Here is a 15,814-nt window from a genome sequence, read left to right as displayed (position 1 = left end):
CCCCAAGGCCCAGAACCCTCAGCTGAGCAGTGACCCCCAACCCGTGCCCCGCTCAGCCCCGGCACGGCCAGGCCTTACAGAGCAAACCAGGCTGAGTGTATGGACCAGAGCCCAGAGCTGAGTGTATGGACCAGCCAGAGCCCAGAGCTGGGAGAAGGAGCCGCTGGAGGCTCCTGTTATTTACTCCTCATAACACAAGAACTAGGGGTCAGCAAATGAAATTACTTCACAAAACGCAGTCAACCCGTGGGACTCTTTGCCAGAGGAGGTTGTGAAGGCCAAGACTATAACAGGGTTCAGAAAAGAACTAGAGAAGTTCCTGGAGGACAGGTCCATCAATGGCTATTAGCCAGGATGGGCAGGGATGGTGTCCGTAGCCTCTGTTTGCCAGAAGCTGGGAATGGGCGATGGGATGGACCAGTGGATGGTTCCCTGCTCTGTTCATTCCCTCTGGGACATCTGGCACTGGCCACAGTCGGTAGACAGGACACTGGGCTAGATGGACCCTTGGTCTGACCCAGTATCACCGTTCTTATGGAGTTAATGGGACAATGGGTGACATGGAGAAGAAAATGGGAATGCGCTTCCCAGAGCCCCGACATCCCGAACCCGCTCCTGGCAGCTCCTGTGGGGTTCAGCGCCCCCGGAGCTGGGCACAGAGAGAATGGCCCGGTGCCTCCTGTCTGCCAGGGATGGGCCTGGCGCCTCCCGCTGCCCGGCTGGAACCAGCCCCTGGGACCCAGGTCAGACACAGCTCCGGCCGTGCCCCCGGCACACGGCTCACCACAGTCACCGTGCCCAGCGCTGCCGGCTCTGGTCAGGGACCTCCGGAGCCCCTTTGGGGGCTGGTCTGGAGATGTCAGAGCCGAGGGACCCGCGAGTCCCTCGGTGCCCTGTGCCCTCTGCCAGGGGCCCCAGGTCCCGGCCGGGCGGGTCGGATTCGCTGCTCACAGCTCTGCAGGGGAGAACTGCCCCGGGGAGGGGAAGACGTGGGGCCAGGCACTGGGGGGAGGGTTGGGGGGAAGCCCTGGGCAGGGACCCCTGGCCCTGGTTTGGGCACCAGCCAGGCACTGGGGAGTCCCAGGTCTGAGTCCCTGCAGCCCCACAGACTCCCCGTGGGACCCGGCCGGTCAATGAGCCGCCCGGGCCCCTCCGTGCAGTGGGGAGCTCCCGCGGCCTGGTGCGGGACACAGAGCGCCAGGCTCAGGTCAGGCGGGCAGAGAACAGGACACGTGCCCAGGCTGGGGGTATTTGGTCGTGAGAAGTCACCAAGCCAAATCCTGTGCTGGGCACAATGGAGCTGGAGCCAGTCACAGGCGCCGACTTTCTGATTTCCTCGCAGGGGCCCAGACGCTGCGGTGATGGGCCCCAGGGAAGCAGCATGGACAGATGGATGGACACACCCCCCGGGCCGGGCGGTGACTGTTCCTGCCCTTTAATGCTTCATCAACGGGACGTCCCCGGTGCAGCAAGACCCAGGCTCAGGGACGCGCCTTTCCCAGCATGCCCCGGGGGCAGGAGGGGGCATCAGTTCTTCAGCTCCTCATACACGTCCAGCTGTCGGGGCTGCAGCATCTGGGGGAAATGGGGATGATTCAGCCAGAGATGCCCCAGGGGAGAAACGGGGACCCCACCCTGCAGGGCTCAGCCCCTCACGTCCCCCATGGGGCTACAACAGCCCCTCCTACCCCAGGGGCCTAACAGCCCCTCCCATCCTGGGTGGGCCCATCCCTCCCCCACTGGCTGGTCCCCCCCAACCCTTCCCCTCAGCCCTGGGGCTCCCGGCTGGTCCCCCTCTGGCTCACTCTGCCCACCCCAGGGGATGTGATAACCAGCCCCATTCCCAGCCATAGGGCTTGTGGGGGGGCATCTCCCCCCTTCCCCCACTGGATCCGAACCCTCCCTCAGGGAGGAGGATACAGCGCAAGAGGCCGGCACTCACCTGGTATATGGGGCTGGGGTCAGGGGGGCTCCCGGGCTGGGCCTGGGGGAGGCAGAGGCAAGAGAGTCGTTAGCACCAGACCCCAGAGACCCCCCCAGACCCCCAGACGAGCTCAGGGGGGGGGACCCTGGGACAGTCAATGAGACCTAGGGTTTGTGTAAGCCCCCCCACCCCACCCAAAGTGGGCAGGGTAAACTGGCAGGGGGCTGCGGGTCGGGACTGAGTGTAGAACTGATGAATGAAATTGTTTTTAATTGTTCACTTTATTAATGTAACTTCATAGGTAAAGTTTTATGAATGAAACAACATTGATTCATAAAACCGGTTACCCCAAAACTGGCTAATTAACAATTAAAATGCTTGTTAAGAGCCACAGTTCAGCCAGCTGCCCTTGTAAGTTTCACTTTCAATCCAATTTCTGCTTAAATCACTCAAACTTGAACTCTTTCAAAATTCAGGTTTCAGAGCAGCAGCCGTGTTAGTCTGTGTCCGCAGAAAGAACAGGAGGCCTTGTGACACCTTAGAGACTAACAAATTTATTGTAGCATAAGCTTCGTGGGCTACAGCCCACTTCTTCGGATGCATAGACTGGAACACACAGAAAGACGCTTATGCTCAAATAAATGTGTTAGTCTCTAAGGTGTAACTTCTGTTCACTGTTTGCCATATTGTAACTCAAACTCCATTTTAAAACGCTCACTCCATTTTGTAAGGGCTGGCTGCAACCTTCATTTTTGCAAAACCTGCTGTAGTCTTGTTAGTTTAGTTCAGATGTGTGGAATCAACCTCCAGCCCCAGCCTGATAAAGTGAAGTGCAAACACCAAGGGCTGAAGATGCAGACAACAGCCCTGACAAAGTGAGAAGAATCCACCCTAAAAGAAAAGAACAAAGGTACAATAGAAGGAAGATCAAAGCCTGGTCCCAGGCTGAAAGTCAGGTCTGCAATTGACGGGTGATCAATCACACCTAGGGTTACCATATTTAACAAATTAAAAAAGAGGACCCTCCACGGGGCCCTGGCCCTGCCCATTTTCCACCCCAGCCCGCTCCAACTCCGCCCCTTCCCTGCCCCAATCCCGCCCTAACTCCGCCCCCTACTCCCTCCCACTCCCAGCCACGCGAAAAGGGCTGCCTGAGCGCTACCGGCTTCACAGTTTGCCGGCGCCCCCGGCCGGCGCTTCCCCAGCGCAGCTGGAGCCCGGGAGGGGAAGCGCCCAGCTGGGGGCGCAGGGTCTGGAGGCTGCCCGGCAAACCGTGAAGCCAGTAGCGCTTGGGCTTCGGGCAGCCCCTATGCCTCCAGACCCTGCGCCCCCAGCTGGGCACTTCCCCTCCCGGGCTCTGGCGGCACAGGGTCCGGAGGCACGGGGGCTGCGCGAAGCCGGTAGTGCTCGGGCAGCCCGGCTCTTAAACAGAGTCGAAGAGTCAGGGGAGGAGCAGAGCCGCTGCGGGAGGGGAAGTGCCCGGCCGGCATTTTCCCGGACATGTTCGGCTTTTTGGCAATTCCCCCCGGACGGGGGTTTGATTGCCGAAAAGCCGGACATGTCCGGGAAAAACCGGACATATGGTAACCCTAATCACACCGACCCCAGAGGCAGCGTGACACAGCAAGACCCATAGACACTGGATTCAAACTAAAGCCTACAAAAAGGATGGGGGAGATGGAAGACTTTGGGTAACGTTCTGCTGCCAACATGGAAGGGCATCGGTGCGCCCGACAGAGACCGGCCCTTCCTTGTGCCCGGCTTTCCTGGCCAGTTACCGCCACAAGCTACGAATCCAAGCTGTGAAATCAAGCCACGAACTCAAGCTACGTTCAGGACTAGTAACTATCCAGCAGCTGCAGAACATCTGGGGTGTGTGTGTGTGTCTGTGTGTGTGTGAGTGTGTGTGTGTGTGTGTGTATAAGCATTAAGGTATTAGCTAGTGGTTATAGATCAAATTAAGCAACAGAGGGTCCTGTGGCACCTTTAAGACTAACAGAAGTATTGGAGCATAAGCTTTCGTGGGTGAATGCCCCCTTCGTCAGACGCCACACTAGAGCAAATTGTTATCATAATAAATGTGGCATCTTTGCCTTGCCCCCCGAAAAGATCCTGTGTAGTTTTGTCTGCATAACATGAGTGGCACCCGCAGAGGAGGGGGCGGGACTGGAATAGCAGAGGGAGGGGCTGAGCCCTTGTCACTCACCACTGGCCCCACCCAGGCTGTAAGGGGCAGGTTCTCGTACACCAGGACGGGTGCCCCGTTCTTCTTGGGGGTCTTGTTCCGGCAGCGAGAGGCTGGGAGGAATCATCAGAGATGCTGGAATTGGGGTCCTGGTCCCAGCTCCCCCCTCTAACCACTAGACCCCACTCCCCTCCCAGAACCAAGGAGAGAACCCAGGAGTCCTGGCTCTCCCAGGGGGCGGGGCTGTTACTCACAGAGGAAATAGGCCCCGACTCCGACCAGTGCTGCCCCCACCAGTGACCCGATGAGAATCCCAGCGACGGCCCCGGCAGAGAGAGCTGGACGAGGGGCGTCTGGAGGAGAGATGTGGGGGGGGGTTGGATCAGACATTCAGCCACAATCCCCCCACCCTGCTCCCTGCAGCCCAGCACCCCCTAGCGCCACACTGGGGCATTGGTGCCAGACCTGGGATCTCTGTGTCTGCAGCGCGTTGCTCCATCCCGGGATTCACCCGTCCCTGTCACCCACACGGCGACAGACGCCCAGGCAGTGCGGCCGGTGACGGGGTTGTGAGCCTGGCACTCATACGTGCCCTGCTGAGCCCAGGTTGTGGAGTTAAAGGTCAAGATTATCCTGGTCTCGTTTGTGTCGGTGCCGTTGAGAACCCAGCGATAGCTCAGGGCTGGGACGGAGTCAGAGACACACGTCAGGTTCAGAGGGGACCCGAGGTCAGGGCAATGGGTCCGTGTGACGGAGCAGGGAGCAGGGCAGATTTGACCTGGGAATGTTGCAGGGGGATTGCAGTGAGGAGGGGGGACTTCCCTTGAAGGAAGCTACCTGAGCTGTAACCTGAGCCAGGAACGGGGGTGGGGAGAATTAACACCTTCTGCCCGGGAGACTGAACAAAGGAGAGGAGCAGCGGGAGGAGTTTGGAGTTTAGTTTCGGTTTGGGCTGGGTGGTGCAACGCAGGGAACCCCAAGCTGGGGTCTAAGCTCCCTGAACCTCCCTGAGGGACCTAATTGAGGGGGTCTGGTCGTACCTACACGCTCTGCTTGAGACTGTGTTCCTGTCCTTAAATAAACCTTCTGCTTTACTGGCTGGTTGAGAGTCGCAGTGAATCTCGGGAAGAGGGGTGCAGGGCCCTGACTCCCCCACACTCCGCAACAACTGGTGGCAGCGGTGGGATCTACTGCACCCCGTGGACGGCGCTTCCTGCAGTAAGTGACTGGGGAGCAGTAAAACGAAGGGGGATTGACGGGGACCAGGCGTGCTGAAGAGTGAGAGAGAGACGGTTATTACCCCTGGGAGTGTGTGACCAGCGAGAAGGACTTTTGCAGTAACAGGGTCCCCCGGGGGGATCGCAGCGAGTGGTCCCAGGGGCGGAGGAGTCTGCAGCTCGACCCTGGCAGAGAGGCGGTGACCTCGAGAAGGGCTGGCACACTAGGGGTCCCCCTGGGAACTGTGGGGAGCTGTGAGCACACAGGCCGGTGAGTGGCCAGCAGGAAGATGTATGCCAAGCGGCTTAAGAGCGACCTGGTGGAGCTGTGCAAGCAGAGGGGGCTGTGCATTGGGAGGCTCACCAAAGCACAGCTCATTACCCGGCTGGAGGAGGAAGATCGCGCGAATGAACTGATCCCTGTGTCTCAGGGAAGCAGCCTGGCAAATGCAGCGCAGGCACCAGTGTCTGTCCCAGCTGGGAGTGGTCAGCCGGCTGCTGAGGGCTTCCCGAGACCCCTCCTTCCTATGCCTAGGGGAAGGGTGGGGAGGAGCCCAGCAAATACCGAAGGCGCCGTGACCTCACCGGCCAGCAGAGGATCCTCCCGGCGACGTTCGGCATCCGTGGAGCGGAATTGGCTGGAATGGGAGAAAGAGCTAAAACTGAGAGAGCTGGAGGATCGTGAACAACAGAGACAGCATGAAGAGAGACAGCGTCAGCATGAACGGGAGGAGAATGAGAGACAGAGACAGGAGAATGAGAGACAGCATCAGCGTGAAGAGAGACAGCATCAGCATGAACGGGAGGAGAATGAGAGACAGAGACAGGAGAATGAGAGACAGCATCAGCGTGAACTGGAACTGGCGAGATTGAAGGGCAGTGAACCCCCGGCTGCGGTGAGTGATGGGGGACCCAGGACTGCACGGAGCTTTGATAAGTGCATCCTGGCCCCACGCAAGGAGGGGGAGGACATGGATGACTTCCTGGAGGCCTTTGAGACGGCCTGCGAGCTGCACCGGGTTGATCCCGCGGACAGACTCCGGGTCCTTACCCCCTTACTGGACCCCAAATCCGTGGCATTGTACCGCCAACTGGGAGAGGCAGAGAAAGGGGACTACGAACTATTCAAAAAGGCCCTGCTACGAGAGTTTGGGCTGACTCCTGAGATGTACCGGGAAAGGTTCCGGAGTCAAGATAAAACCCCTGAGATCTCATATCTGCAACTAGCCGTCCGCATGGAAAGATACGCCAGCAAGTGGGCTGGTGGGGCCCAGACGAAGGAGGACCTGATTAAACTGCTGGTACTGGAGCAACTGTATGAGCGGTGCCCATCCGACCTGAGGCTGTGGTTGGTGGACAGAAAGCCAGAGAACCCGCGACACGCAGGGCAGCTGGCTGATGAGTTTGTAAAGAGCCGGTCAGGGGGGGGCAGGGAGGAGCCCCAAAGGAACAGGCCCGCCGCGATGCAGAGAGAGAGTCACCCTGGGACCTCCCAAAGGGGGAATATGGGGAATCCCCTCCCACGGGGAATGCCCAGCATCAGGGACAACCGACTGGCTCGAGGGGACCCACGGGACATGAGCTGCTATTACTGCGGCCGAAGAGGCCACGTTCGGGCCCAGTGCCCCAAGCTCAAGGACAGACTGAGCAGACGGAACCCGCACCGGGTTAACTTGGTAGAGGCCCAGACGGACGAGGGGCAGGCTTCTCACGCAAGAGGGGCTGGCAGCTTATCAACTGCTCAAGAAAGAGAAGGGCCCCAGGCCAGCTTCTCTGGGGGGCCAGATGCTCCGGATTCAAAGTTCTCCGTTTACAGGGTTGGTGCGGGGCTGTCCCTGCGGAGCGAGTGCCTTGTTCCCCTGGAGGTGGATGGGAAGAAAGTTTATGGATACTGGGACACGTGCGCAGAGGTGACACTGGCCCGGCCCGAGGTGGTGGCCCCAGATCGGGTGGTGCCCAACACCTTCCTGACCCTGACGGGTGGGCGGGACCCCATTCAAGGTTCCCGTAGCGAGGGTACACCTGAAATGGGGGGCCAAGGAGGGCCCCAAGGACGTGGGAGTGCACCACCATTTGCCCACTGAGGTGTTGATGGGGGGGGACCTAGAGGACTGGCCAAGCAGCCCCCAGACCGCCTTAGTCGTGACCCGTAGCCAGAGCCGGTGAGGGGCACTACGCCCTGACCTTGGGAAGGATGTCCCACCGGAGGCACCGAACCCTTCCCGGGTGGGGAGGGAACACCCAAGGACAGGCCTCGGGGTGGCTGGGGCTTCCGACCCAGCCGACGAGAGGGAGCGGGTCCCCATCCCTTCCCCAGCCGCCGAGTTCCAGGCCGAGTTGCAGAAGGACCCCTCCCTGCGGAAGCTAAGGGGCCTGGCTGACCTCAGTGTGGTACAGACCATGAGGAGAGGATGCAAGGAGAGGTTCCTGTGGGAGAAGGGGTTCCTGTACCGAGAGTGGGCTCCCCCGGGGGAAGTGGAGTCGTGGGGGATCAGGAGGCAGCTGGTGGTTCCCCAGAAGTTTCGCCACAAGCTACTGTACCTGGCCCATGACATCCCTCTCGCAGGGCACCAGGGGATCCGGCGCACCAGGCAGAGGCTGCTACAGAACTTTTACTGGCCCGGGGTCTTCACCAACGTCCGGCAGTACTGCCGATCCTGTGACCCCTGCCAGAGGGTGGGGAAGGCCCGGGACAAGGGGAAAGCAGCATTGAGACCTTTGCCCATCATAGAGGAGCCTTTCCAGAAGGTGGCCATGGACATAGTGGGACCTCTCAGCAAGACGACCCGGTCTGGGAAGAAATACATCCTGGTGGTGGTAGATTTCGCCACCCGCTACCCCGAGGCAGTGCCCTTATTGTCCATCGAAGCAGACACTGTGGCGGATGCGCTGCTGACCATTTTCAGCCGAGTGGGGTTCCCCAAGGAAGTCTTGACGGACCAAGGGTCCAACTTCATGTCGGCCCTACTCCGGTGCTTGTGGGAGAGATGTGGGGTCCGGCACAACTGGGCCTCAGCATATCACCCCCAATCCAACGGGCTGGTGGAGAGGTTCAATGGGACGCTAAAAATGATGCTGAAAACATTTATGAATCAGCACCCACAGGACTGGGACAAGTACCTACCTCACCTGCTGTTTGCGTACAGGGAGGTACCCCAGGAGTCTACCGGGTTTTCGCCTTTTGAACTGATATATGGAAGGCGGGTAAGGGGGCCCCTGGACCTGATGAGAGACGAATGGGAGGGGAAGGCCACTCCTGACGGAGAGTCGGTGGTGGAGTATGTCCTGACCTTCCGGGAACGACTTGCCGAGCTCATGGACCTGGCCAGGGAGAGTCTGGCCAGAGCCCAGAGGAAGCAGAAGGTCTGGTATGACCGCACAGCACGGGCCCGCGCCTTCGCCACTGGGGATCAGGTGATGGTCCTCATCCCCGTGAGGAAAAACAAACTCCAGGCCGCCTGGGAAGGGCCCTTCAAGGTTGTCAAGCAACTAAACGAGGTAAACTATGTGGTGGAGCTGTCGAACCGGGCACACCACCACCGGGTGTACCATGTGAATATGATGAAGCCATATTATGACAGGGGGAATGTGGTGTTGGCCGTGTGTGGACATTGGGAGGGGCAGGGAGATGACCCTTTAGTAGATCTATTCCCTGGGACAAGAGCTGGCTTCCCCCTGGAAGCAATTCCCCTCTCTGATCGGCTAACCCCTGCCCAGCAAGCTGAGATCGGAGGGGTGCTGCATCTGTACCAACAGCTGTTTTCCAACCAGCCTGGACGCACTAATCTGACTGTCCACCGGGTGCAGACAGGATTGCACCCGCCTATAAAATGCTCCCCCTTCCGAGTCACAGGGAAAACTGCTCAGGACCTGGAAAGAGAGGTCAATGACATGCTGGCTTTGGGGGTGATCCAGCCGTCTTCCAGCCCTTGGGCCTCGCCGGTGGTGCTGGTCCCCAAAAAGGACGGGTCGATCCGGTTCTGTGTGGACTATTGGAAGCTCAATGCCATCACTGTAGCCGATGCCTACCCCATGCCCAGGCCGGACGAGCTCCTAGACAAGCTGGGAGGTGCTCGGTACCTTACCACCATGGATCTTACAAAGGGCTATTGGCAAGTGCCGCTGGATGCAGATGCCAGGCTGAAATCGGCCTTTGTCACCCCTCTGGGGCTCTATGAGTTCCTGACCCTGCCCTTCGGCCTCAAGGGAGCGCCGGCCACCTTCCAGCGCCTGGTGGATCAGCTACTGAGGGGGATGGAGAGTTTTGCCGTGGCGTATATCGATGACATCTGTGTCTTTAGCCAGACCTGGGAGGACCACATATCCCAGGTTAGACAAGTGCTGGATCGACTCCAGAAGGCTGGGCTGACCGTAAAACCGGAGAAGTGCAAGGTGGGGATGGCTGAGGTATCCTACCTAGGCCACGGGGTGGGAAGCGGCTGCCTAAAGCCGGAACCAGCCAAAGTGGAGGTGATCAGAGACTGGCCCGCTCCTCAAACCAAAAAGCAGGTCCAAGCCTTTATTGGGATGGCAGGGTACTATCGGAGGTTCGTGCCCCACTTTAGCGCCATAGCCGCCCCCATCACTGAGCTGTGCAAGAAGGGGAAGCCAGACAAAGTGGTCTGGACCGAGGAGTGCCAGGAGGCTCTCCGGGCGCTGAAGGAGGCTCTGGTCAGTGGCCCAGTTCTGGCAAACCCAGACTTTGACAAGCCCTTTATGGTGTTCACCGACGCCTCAGACACAGGACTGGGGGCGGTGTTAATGCAGGAGGATGAAAAGGGGGAGAGACACCCCATCGTGTACCTGAGCAAGAAGTTGCTACCCCGGGAGCAGAACTACGCGGCCATCGAGAAGGAATGCCTGGCCATGGTGTGGGCCCTCAAGAAACTAGAGCCATATCTCTTTGGGCGTCACTTCACCGTGCACACCGACCACTCTCCCCTGACCTGGCTGCACCAGATGAAAGGAGCCAACGCCAAGCTCCTGAGATGGAGCCTGCTCCTGCAGGATTATGACATGGACGTGGTCCATGTGAAGGGACGTGACAACCTGATAGCGGACGCGTTGTCCCGGAGAGGGGGGCCTGAACTTCCCCAGGTCATTGGTCAGAGTGACCCCGCTCAGTTCAGTCTGGAAGGGGGGAGAGATGTGACGGAGCAGGGAGCAGGGCAGATTTGACCTGGGAATGTTGCAGGGGGATTGCAGTGAGGAGGGGGGACTTCCCTTGAAGGAAGCTACCTGAGCTGTAACCTGAGCCAGGAACGGGGGTGGGGAAAATTAACACCTTCTGCCCGGGAGACTGAACAAAGGAGAGGAGCAGCGGGAGGAGTTTGTAGTTTAGTTTCGGTTTGGGCTGGGTGGTGCAAGGCAGGGAACCCCAAGCTGGGGTCTAAGCTCCCTGAACCTCCCAGAGGGACCTAATTGAGGGGGTCTGGTCGTACCTACACGCTCTGCTTGAGACTGTGTTCCTGTCCTTAAATAAACCTTCTGCTTTACTGGCTGGTTGAGAGTCGCAGTGAATCTCGGGAAGAGGGGTGCAGGGCCCTGACTCCCCCACACTCCGCAACAGTCCGGGCAGGTCTATCCTGGCAGAGTCTGGCCCATCTACACAGAGAGGGACAGGGTCAGCGGATGGATGGCACCAGTGAGGGGTCCCTGTTTAACCAGCACCCTGCCCCACCCCAGAGGCAGCTGCATCTCCGTGGCTGGGTGATGCCGGCAGGGCCAGGGGCAGCACGGCCGGGGGACGGGGCTGCAGTTACTCACAGGCCACCATCACGGTGCTGGGCTCACTGCGTACGGAGCTGATGGGGTTCCCGACCTCGCACTGGTAGGCGCCGGCGTCGCCCCGGGTGACATTCGGCACCATGAGGGTCCGGTTTTCAGGGGACATCCCCAGCCGCTCACTGGGCATGAGGGATGCCCCGTCCCGGAGCCAGAGCACGGTGTCGGTGCTGGGGGAGCTGTTACACGTGAGGGTGAAGGTCCCGTTCTCCAGCACCTGGGTTTGGTCAGGCGTCACCGTGGGCCTGGGCAACATTTCTGGGAACAGAGAGAGCATCACTGGGGGGAGTGGCTGGATCCAACCTGACCCCCAGGGAAGCCCTCACTGTACGGGGCTCCTGCCCCACAGCCCTGTGGAGGATTCAGACCCAGGCGCCTGGCGGCAGTAGTGAGCTGTTATCCAGCTGCAAACTTCATTGGAGGGCGACACAGCTACATGGGAAAGAGTGGGGTTCTGGGATCCAGGACTCCTGGGTTCTCTCCCCAGCTCAGGGAGGGGAGTGGGGGCTGGTGGGTTAGAGAAGGGGGTTCTGGGAGCCAGGACTCCTGGGTTCTCTCCAGGGAGGGCTGGGGAGTGGGGTCTGCGTGGGGAGGTCTGTGCAGTGGGCCAAGGGTTAATGCAGATTGTACCAACTGCCACAGAAGCTGCTGTTTGGGGGTTGGGGGGGGTGTCACTCCCCATCCGGGATGCCACGTACAGGGCAGGGCCTGTGTTTGGGGGCAGGTTCCTCCATGACCCAGCCACGCTGATCCCTGGGAGAGATCCCCAGACCCCCATCGCTGGGGCGGGGCGGGGGGGGCACATGGCCTGGGATCAGCGCAGCTCCCGTGGGGGCAACTTACCAGAGACGCGCAGAACCACCCTGATGGAGCGAACAGGGTTAGTACCAGTACGGCTCTGTATCAGCACCGTGTAGTTCCCGGTGTCGCTGAGCGTTAACCCCGCGATGTGCAGGGTGCAGCCCGGCCCCGCTATCTCCCGCCCCGTGTAGGCTGGGCCAGGGATCTGATCAGGGGCAGGAGGTGGGTAGTAGGTGAGGATCCGGCTGCTTTCATGAGTGGTCGCTGATCGGTACCAGCTGCAGACCAGCACGTCCTGTGGCAGATTCTGCGGGGCCAGGCTGACGTCCCCTCCCACCACGGGGCTCGGCGGGGTGAGGACGATGGTCACTGGGGTCTGGGCCGGCGCCGGCTGGAGGCAGGAGCCCAGGACAGAGGCTGCGGGGGGAGGAAAGTCTCAGTTGGGCAGCGAGAGGCCGAGGTGTGGGGGGTCAGTTGGGGCCCCCTTCCTATCCCTGTTCTGACCCTTTCCGCAGGCTCCCACCACCCCTGGCTGCTGCGGCCTGGTGAGGTTCCTCCAGAGGGGATCTAGGAACTGAAAGTGAAAAAGCCTCCAGCCGGCCGGGCCCATCAGCACAAGGCCGGCTCCAGGCACCAACGGAGCAAGCAGGTACCTGGGGCGGCCAGCGAAGAGAGGGGCGGCACGTCCGGGTCTTCGACGGCAATTCGGCAGCAGGTCCCTCAGTCCCTCTGGGAGCGAAGGACCCGCCATCGAATTGCCGCCGAAGAATCGTGATCGCGGCTTTTTTTTTTTTTCCCTCCTGCTTGGGGCGGCAAAAACCCTGGAGCCGGCCCTGACCGCTAACGAGCCATTGAGGGGTAACGAAGCCATTTCACAGGTGTTTGCCGACACCCAGGGATACACTGACAGGTTCTGAATTTACTGACAAAACCAGCTGTGCGTCACTGTCACAGTTACTCCGAACATGTCACTCTGCAGGACCCGAGTTTAAAATTTGCTTTAAAGATATTTCATTCGTGTGTAGCAGAAGATTATAAAATCACATCTCTGAAAAATCCTTGCGTAGATTTTTAGATGCACAATCTGAGTATTCGTCTTTAGCCTTAAATGCTTGGATCGTCAGACATTCAGTTTTCCTAATAAAGCCTTCAAAAGACCCACCCCCCCTTTTCTAACATACACAGGCGAGCCCGGGCTGCTGTCGGGCACACGGGCACCAGTTAATAATACTGCACAGGGCCCCATAAATCCTAAGGACGGCCCAGCCTGGGCCGGTTCCTGCTCGGCCTTCCAGAGCTTGGCCTCCAACTAGGGGAACCTGCCCCGGGCCCCTGGGGAACGGGACCCCCAGGCTGGGGCTGCACCAGGGACACAGACAGCGACATCGAGCTGGCGACAGCATCGTCCCAAACACCTTCCCCCTGAACCCCAGCCTGGGCAGGGGGTGTGTGTGTGTTTGTATTGAGCTGTGTCTGTGTATTCTCTGTGTGTTCGCAGAGCGGTATCTCTGCAACTGTGTGTATCAGTGTGTGTGTGAGCACAGCTGTGTCAGTGCAGCTTACGTGTGTCTCTGTGTGTGTCTGTGTCTGGGCCACAGGCATGTCTCTGTGTGGGTGTCACATGTCTGCGTGTGTGTCTGTGCACATGCTCTCCCAGCCCTGGTCTCCCCCCCCCAGCTCTGCCAGAGCCCCTCACTCCTGACCCACAGCCCCCTGCTCTCCCAGCCCTGGTCTCCCCCCCACAGCTCTGCCAGAGCCCCTCACTCCCGACCCACAGCCCCCTGCTCTCCCAGCCCTGGTCTCCCCCCTCCCAGCTCTGCCAGAGCCCCTCACTCCCGACCCGCAGCCCCTCTACCTTCGTTTCTGCTCTTCTCTATTGGATGCATTTGTGTCCCAGACACCTGGGTTCCCCCTTCTCACCTGCCAAGAGAATCGCTCTCCAGGGGCCGCCCGGCCTGTTGGGGATTTGCCCCATTGTCCTTTGTTGCACCAGGACCTGCCTTGAACTGGGCAGGGTGGCATCTGCATTGGGACCAGGACCCACAGGCAGGGCAGCCCCATGAGGCCCCTCCCGGCTCAGACTTCCCTTCCCATCTGCAACCACCCACTTCCCCTTCGGCCGCTGTGGCGGCAGGGTGATTCACTGGGGAAGTGGGAGGGGGTGAAGGCTCCATCTGGGGGTGCGGGCTCTGGAAGGGGCCAGAAATAAGGCTTCAGGGTGTGGGAGGGGGCTACGGGCTGGAGCAGGGCGTTGGGGTGCAGGAGGGGGTTGGGGTGCAGGGTCTGGGAGGGGCTCGGGTCTGGGACAGGGGATTTGGGGTGCGGACTCCAGCCGGGCAGCAGTTACCCCAGTCAGCGGCGCGGAGGGGCTAAGGAATGCTCCCTGCCTGACCTGGCTCTGCGCTGCTTCCGGAAGCGGCCGGTACGTCCGGCCCCTAGGCAGAAGCGCAGCCAGGCGGATGTGCGAGGTGCGCGTGTGACAAAGTGGGACTGTTCTTAATGTTTCCTCTGAATACTGTGTGGGTGCCTCAGTTTCCCCTATGCATTTCTGAAGTCTCTAGGTGCTGGGGAAAGGCCAGTGTGCATAAATCACTGACACTCAGTCTCCTGGTAACAAATGGCTGGGGCCCTTCCCCCCTGCAAGGGGATAGCTAAAGGTGAACAAAGAGATCAGGTGACCTCCTGGACCGAGAAAGAGATAAAGGCCAGAGAGGAGGGGCTGGAGGGGGTTTCAGTTTGGAGCTGGCTGGCGATGGGAAGTGAGTGAGGACGGGGGTGTCTGCCTCGCTCGCCCCAGAATGGACCTGGCGAAGGGGTCCCATTCGCTGTACCTACAAGCTCATGTTTTAGACCATGTTCCTGTCATCTAATAAACCTCTAAAAAGCAACAGAGGGTCCTGTGGCACCTTTGAGACTAACAGAAGTATTGGGAGCATAAACTTTCGTGGGTAAAAACCTCACTTCTTCAGATGCAAGAAGTGAGGTTCTTACCCACGAAAGCTTATGCTCCCAATACTTCTGTTAGTCTCAAAGGTGCCACAGGACCCTCTGTTGCTTTTTACAGATTCAGACTAACACAGCTCATAGACTCATAGACTCATAGACTTTAAGGTCAGAAGGGACCATTATGATCATCTAGTCTGACCCCCTGCATGCTGCAGGCCATAAAACCGTCCCTACCCCTTCCCTGGACTCTGCTGTTGAAGTCCCCAATCCTGTTTTAGGTGACTTCAATCGGCAGAGACCCTCCTGCTAGAGATCCCTGCCCCATGCTGCGGAGGAAGGCGAAAAACCTCCAGAGGCTCGGCCAATCTGCCCTGGAGGAAAATTCCTTCCCGACCCCAAAAATGGCGATCAGTCAGACCCCGAGCATATAGGCAAGAGTCACCAGCCTGACCCCTGTCAGCCATTATACGATTTACCTACCATTGTTTGGTTTTCCTTGACTACTATGTTTTACCATTAAACCATTCCCTCCATAAATTTATCTAACTTAATCTTAAAACCAGACAGGTCCGTCGCCCCCACCGTTTCCCTCGGAAGGCCGTTCCAATATTTCACCCCTCTGACGGTCAAAAACCTTCGTCTAATTTCAAGCCTGAACTTCCCCACGGCCAGTTTATATCCATTCGTTCTCGTATCCACATTAGTACTAAGCTGGAATAATTCTTCTCCCTCCCTTGTATTAATCCCTCTAATATATTTAAAGATAGCAATCATATCCCCCCTCAGCCTTCGCTTTGTCAGACTAAACAACCCAAGCTCCTCTAGTCTCTTTTCATACGACAGGTTTTCCATTCCTCTGATCATCCTAGTGGCCCTTCTCTGCACCCGTTCCAGTTTGAGTTCATCTTTTTTAAACATGGGAGACCAGAACTGCACACAGTACTCCAAGTGAGGTCT

At 59.0% G+C, this 15,814-nt stretch overlaps 2 protein-coding genes across 2 annotated transcripts in view; one reads left to right on the top strand and one right to left on the bottom strand.

Annotated features, from left to right (window-relative positions):
• The window catches only part of LOC128826875 (carcinoembryonic antigen-related cell adhesion molecule 5-like), a 113,073-nt gene that overhangs the window by 72,005 nt on the left and 25,254 nt on the right, over positions 1-15,814 (top strand). The window lies entirely within an intron of this gene.
• LOC128827116 (carcinoembryonic antigen-related cell adhesion molecule 3-like) lies at positions 149-13,901 on the bottom strand. Its single transcript, XM_054010856.1, has 6 exons — positions 13,832-13,901; positions 11,954-12,328; positions 4,364-4,462; positions 4,131-4,222; positions 1,943-1,984; positions 149-1,575 (listed from the first exon to the last, which is right to left on the bottom strand). The coding sequence occupies exons 1-6, from the start codon at positions 13,884-13,886 to the stop codon at positions 1,528-1,530; spliced, it is 711 nt and encodes a 236-aa protein (XP_053866831.1). The 5' UTR covers positions 13,887-13,901; the 3' UTR covers positions 149-1,527.

Source organism: Malaclemys terrapin, chromosome 21, assembly GCF_027887155.1.
Source record: "Malaclemys terrapin pileata isolate rMalTer1 chromosome 21, rMalTer1.hap1, whole genome shotgun sequence".
NCBI classification, from domain to species: Eukaryota; Metazoa; Chordata; order Testudines; family Emydidae; genus Malaclemys; species Malaclemys terrapin.
This window is presented reverse-complemented; position numbering and strand designations above follow the sequence as displayed.